Genomic DNA, 6,283 nt, shown 5'->3' with positions numbered 1-6,283 from the left:
TTTCATCTGTACGTAAGCAAATTCTACATTTTGAGGATTAAAACTAGGAATATTTCTCCCCCTCTTGCACTAATGTCATCCTTAATTAACAGAGCTTTCTAACCATCTTTCCTGAGCCTCCTTTCCTTCCAAAATACAAATTGCCCTTAATATTTAGTTATCATGACATAGATCAGCCCTTGTCACCTTATGTCACCTTTCCAGCACATGACATCTCTGTAATGGCAATCAAGTCAGATAAATTTATTTCTATTTGCGCTGACAATACCACCTATTTGTTATGAATGTTCTGGGCATTCACTCAGATGCACACCAGCATCGTCCCGACCTCTTAATGGGATAACGTGCCTGGAGTGAGGTCACCATCCCTCATCTTCCTCTGGGCTAGCCAGCAAACGTCTGCATCAGAGATTGAGAGCAATGAAACGAAGCTGCCACTCACATGCAGCAGATACTGACAGTTCTTCTGGTCCTGTCCCTCTACATTTCGGGCGGCACAGTGGCACAGTGGTTAGCACTGCTGCCTCACAGCGCCAGAGATCCGGGTTCAATTCCCGCCTCAGGCGACTGTGTGGAGTGTGCATGTTCTCTCCGTGTCTGCGTGGGTTTCCTCCGGGTGCTCCGGTTTCCTCCCACAGTCCAAAAATGTGCAGGGCCAGGTGAATTGGCCATACTAAATTGCCCGTAGTGTTAGGTAAGGGGTAAATGTAGGGGTATGGGTGGGTTTTGCTTCGGCGGGTCGGTGTGGACTTGTTGGGCCGAAGGGCCTGTTTCCACACTGTAATCTAATCTAATCTAATCTAATCTAATCTAATCATAATCTAATCTACATTGACTGCCCCTGGAAGCAGCCATGCAGCACACTCACTGGAGCCACAATATTAGAAAGAACATGGGCAGTACCCTCTGCCTTTTGTCGCAGGCTGATCTTTGTACCCTCTGCCAGGTATTGGCCTGCTTGCTTGCACAGTTCAGTCAGCCTATGAATGGCACACTCCAGAAGCTCATTGTTATACACTGGGATCAGAAACCACAGCCTCCTCTAGTTGTGAGCCCGTGCAAGTGCAGCACTCGCCAAATTAGAACCCAGTTCTATATTCCATACATGGTTTGGGAATGGCATTTGGAAACTACATTGAAAAATCTAATGATTTGCCAGTGAAGCGAGCCATCACCTTTAGCCAAGGTTCTATTCAGATCTAGGTGCTTGACGTGCAGCTAGGATTGGCAGCTTAGATGCTTCCACATTAGAGGATTGTAAATATCTGATCTCCCCTTCGCCATAGACAAGTTCCCTTTGCCCTACTGTCAGCTCCTCTTGCTCTTTGAAGGGGATGAAATACTTTATGTCAGGCATCTCAATCCCCATCTCTGCATGTTTGTGGTGATCTTGCATGTTCTCCTCCTGCAAGGAGAGAGAAATATTAACAAGCATTAGATGGGGATATGAACCAAAGAAATGCGTCTGAATTGTTGTCATTGTTGCTGCCAGTTTGTGCACAGAGAGTTCCGACCACCAGCAATGTTATAAAATGAGTAAAGAGAAAAGAAGGAAAGAAAATGGAATGAAGATGGTCATAAAAACGTATCACTAGACAGGATGTGATACACATGCTCATGTGATCAACAGACTGAAGATGGGAGCACTGTCAGAGATTTGACGATCGATCTGAGTGAAATGATTTTTGGTCTTTGGAGCATTCCAAGTTGCTCTTTAAATGAGAAAACTGTCATGGCATGATCAAAATACATAAAGGAGCCTGTTACCTCCAAATTGGCCTCCCACATTTTAAAGTATGCAGGGAATGGAGTGTTTGCCTCCTTACGTCCACATTCTTTCTGCTTTATCAAGTAGCTGACATTTTATTCTCAGAATCCTTTCAAGCTTTCACTGCCACTCAGCACAGGAGTGAGGGGCTTGCAGTAAAGGATGGAGAAGGATCTCCTAAAACTGCAATGATTGTGGAGGCACAGCTGCAAGTGGGTCTCCTGGGGTATCACTGGATTCTACTGGAGAGGAAATGGTCCAAACAATATAAGGAAGAATTTATCAATCCAGTTATTGAAAGTTTATGATGTCTACCTGTTTGAGAAACTGGCCTATACCCTCATTACAGATTGTAAGCTTATTTTTTCCTTCCCTAGGGACATCATTGGTGATTTGCAAGTTGTCTTTCAGGCTAATGAACTTTAGTGATATTATGCGATGCGTTCAAGTGTCTTGTGTCTTGTTATTTTGAGGAATAGCATAAATCCAGTTGATGTTTTATTTTAATGTATGCCTGACCTCTTGCAGACTCACACTATGAACGAGATGTATTTGATCATGTGTTGGACAGTTACTTGCATGGTGAGTGAACTTCAGAATCTTTCATTTGTTTTCTATTTTACACTTACCTTATTGTTATTACTTTTGGACTCCAATGCTGAGTAACAGTAAGAATTGGACTCCTCCTACCCTATGGCTCTCAGCAGACTAGGTGACCCATCTGGTAAACAAAATGAAGAGCACACGTACAGAATGGGTGGCAAGTAGTTCATCTTGGCAATATTCAACTGGACAGCATGTCAACCAACTCCTGAGTATGGCTTTCAAATGAAACATTGTTTGGGTTTGTGGCCTATGGCAAAGGATAAATGAATACATTAGACTACATTTAAGTGCTGTGAAATGCCAGTGACTGCTAGGTACAATATCACTTTGTGTTGGAGATAAAAGACTTGTGATGATGCCAATGTAATTTGTCCGTAATGTACTGAGACACACACCCTCCTTGTGTAGCAATGTAAAAAGAAGGCTGCTGACTCACGAGCATCACTTTGTCATTGTCTTTCATAGTCAAGGTCTATCCCATTGATTCTGAACATCATTTGCTGTGCTGGGAATGGATAGGTGTGATAGTAGACTTACATCAGAAAACATGGGAGGAAGTTTGAGTGGAGCATGAGCAATTGGCATGGACTGAATGGCCTGTTTCTGATTTGTACATTCCAGATAATCTTATACTCCATTACGAACTGAAGCACATTGTGTACATTTGTACAGTGGCATTAGCATTTAATATACTTTATTAATCTGTAGTGCATACACTGTGAAATGAAAGATATGGGAAAGCAAAGAAATATCCGTTTGTTCCTTCCGAGGAGAAGGGACCAGGAGCAAAGAAATATGTTTTTGTAAAAGCACCTTTGATGTTTCCAGGATGATGGTTCATGCGTAATTAATTAGTATAATAACCACTGTAATGAGGGAGACATGGGTGACCTGGTGGCTCATTGGTTAGCACTGCTGCCTCACAGCACCAGGGACCCGCGTTCGATTCCACCCTCGAGCAACTGTCTTGCAAATTCTCCCCGTACCTGTGTGGGTTTCCTCCGGGTGTTCTAGTGTCCTTCTTCAGTCCAAAGATGTACACATTAGGTGGATTAACCATGCTAAATTGCCTGTAATGTCCAGGGATGTGCTGGCCAGGTGGGTTAACCATGGGAAGTGCAGGGTGGTTCTGGGAGGGATGCTCTTCGGAGGTTCGGTGTGGACCCGATTGGCTGAATGGCCTGCTTCCACACTGTAGGGATTCTATGAACTTATGTTCTGCAGAGGTACCTATTTTTACCTTTCTAAATCATGAAGCAAGCTCAGTGGAAAATGGCGAATCAACACCTGTTGATGTCAGTGACATAATCAGGCCAAAAAGGCTTATTGTGATGCAGTGTTATACAGGCATGTGGACCGCAGTTGCAGAACCTTTTAGGTTAGCAATACAATCGGAAGATGGATTGGAGACTGCAGAGAGGGGAAACTACAGACACAGGATGATGGAGGAGACATCTGGAACTCCTTTGCCCCAGACAAGCTGCCCTTAAGCAACTACTCAGATCCAGGTTCTCTTAGGATGGAAACCTCCCTCACCACCATTGCTGCACTACTATTTTCCATCCTCTTAAAATCCCGGAGTATAAGAGACCAACTTGCTATGGCATTCTTTTTGTTATCCAATGCAAAAATCCAAGCAGGGATGAATTATTATCCTTATACGAAGGCAAGGACTCAGGCTGCTGGAAATCTGCAACAAACACAGGGAATGTGGGAAAAACTCAGCAGGTCTGGTAGCATCTGTGCAGGGAGAAAAATGGTGAGCGTTTGAATCCGGTACGATTCTTTTTCAGCACTGAAAGGTGTTGGAAAATGTTTTTGTGACAAACTTTCAACAGAGGCCCAGTGAAAAAGACAAATGGGGTTGTTAATGGTGCAGAAAGAATGAGATGTAATAAGGCTGTGAAATAAGGTATGAAAGGGAGAGAATTGATCCTCCCCACTCCGAGCAAAACAACCAAAATATAACTAAAGATGGAAATGTGTTGCTGGAAAAGCGCAGCAGGTCAGGCAGCATCTAGGGAACAGGAGAATCGACATTTCGGGCATTAGCCCTTCTTCAGGGAAGAAGGGCTAATGCCTGAAACGTCGATTCTCCTGTTCCCTAGATGCTGCCTGACCTGCTGCGCTTTTCCAGCAACACATTTCCATCTCTGATCTCCAGCATCTGCAGACCTCACTTTCTCCTCAAAATATAACTAAAATAAGGCTTGCGGGGGGGCGGGGGAGTAGGGAGGAGATGATGTAAGAAAAATGGAAAACAGACTTAATGTGGTCAGTTTCTGAAGTTATTCCGTTGCATATTGAAACATCGAGGCTGCAAAGTGCCTGAGCAGCAGAGGAGCTGTTGTTCCTTGAGCTTGCACTCTGCTACATTGGAACCTAGCAGCAGGCCCAGGAAACACATGTTAACACAAGAGCAAGGTGCTTTATTGAAATGGCAAGCAGCTGGGAGCTCAGGGTAAGGTGTTCCACAAAGTTGTCGTCTAGTCTGCCTTTATTCTCAATGTAAGGGAGACCACATTGTGAGCAGCAGTAACCTGGATTGAAAGAAGTACAAGAGCAATGGTATTTCACTTGGAAGGTGGGTTTGATTAGATTAGATTCCCAAAAGTCTGGAAACAGGCCATTCGGCCCCACCAGTCCACACCGACCCTCCAAAGAGTAACCCACCCGACCCATTTCCCTCTGACTAATGCACCTGACATTACGGGCAATTTAGCATGGCCATTCCACCTGACTGACAAATCTTTGGAGTGTGGGAGGAAACCAGAGCACCCAGATGAAACCCACGCAGACACAGGGAGAATGTGCAAACTCCATATAGACCAATTGCCCGAGTCTGGAATTGAACCCATGTCTAGCACTGTGAGACTGCAGTGCTAACCACTGAGACACCGTGCCATCATTTTTGGGGCCTTGGACTTTGAGGTGGGAGAAGGTAAATGGGTAAGTGTTATTGCATTTGCATGGGAAATGTTAGCAGTGATTGCAGATAAGGCATATTCTATTACAATTCTCTTATTACCATTGGAATTGTAGCACCCCACTCTCTATATCTCTCTGTCTTTCTTTTCTCTCTTTCTCTCCGTATCTCTCCATCTCTCTCCTGCTGCTGTGACCAGCTAGCAGCATGATTTGCATTCCAACCCCTCAAATTATCTGAATGGCTATACATACAGAGAGTGGAATGTGCAATGAGACTTGGGTGTCCTCATACACCAGTCACTTAAAGGAAGCATCCAGATTTAGCAGGCGGTGAAGAAGGCAAATGGTATACAATGTTAGCCTTCATAGCGAGAGGATTTAAATACAGGAACAGACATGACTTGCTGCAGTTATACAGGGTCGGCAAGCAGGAGGCTGGGAGAACACAGTAAGCCAGACTGCATCAAGAGGTGGAGAAGTGGACGTTTCAGGTGTAACCCTTCTTCAGGACTCTGGGGGTGGGGGGAAGGGAGGTTATTTGAAATTGGAGAACCCATTGTTGAGGGGGAGAAAGTGAGCACTGCAGATGCTGGAGATCAGAGCCAAAGAGCATGGTGCTGGAAAAGCACAGCCGGTCAGGCAGCATCCAAACTTATTGGTGTAGCCTCCGGGCTATAAGCTTTGGAGAGACTATGTCTGAAATATTGTGTGCAATTTTGTTCTTGCTACAAAGTGAGTGGAGGGAAGGTTTACCAGACTGATTGCTGGGATGGCAGGACTGACGTATGAGGAGATTTTGAATTAGGAATATATTCTCTAGAGTTCAGAAGATTGAGGAGGATTCTCATAGAAACCTGTAAGATTCTAACAGGACTAGACAGGGTGCGCGCAGGAAGAATGTTCCTGATGGTAGAGAGTATTAAAACACAGATTACAGTCTAAGGATAAGGGATAAGCCATTTAGGACTAAGATGAGGAGTG

The 6,283-nt window shown here is 44.5% G+C and overlaps 1 protein-coding gene across 1 annotated transcript in view; it reads left to right on the top strand.

Annotated features, from left to right (window-relative positions):
• Positions 1–6,283, top strand: part of LOC122551332 (melanophilin-like) — a 111,128-nt gene that overhangs the window by 48,918 nt on the left and 55,927 nt on the right. Inside the window, exon 7 of the mRNA XM_043693059.1 lies at positions 2,297–2,350. Coding sequence (XP_043548994.1) covers positions 2,297–2,350 — 54 coding nt within the window. The remainder of the gene's footprint in view (positions 1–2,296; positions 2,351–6,283) is intronic.

Source organism: Chiloscyllium plagiosum, chromosome 7 (genome assembly GCF_004010195.1).
Source record: "Chiloscyllium plagiosum isolate BGI_BamShark_2017 chromosome 7, ASM401019v2, whole genome shotgun sequence".
NCBI classification, from domain to species: domain Eukaryota; kingdom Metazoa; phylum Chordata; class Chondrichthyes; order Orectolobiformes; family Hemiscylliidae; genus Chiloscyllium; species Chiloscyllium plagiosum.
This window is presented reverse-complemented; position numbering and strand designations above follow the sequence as displayed.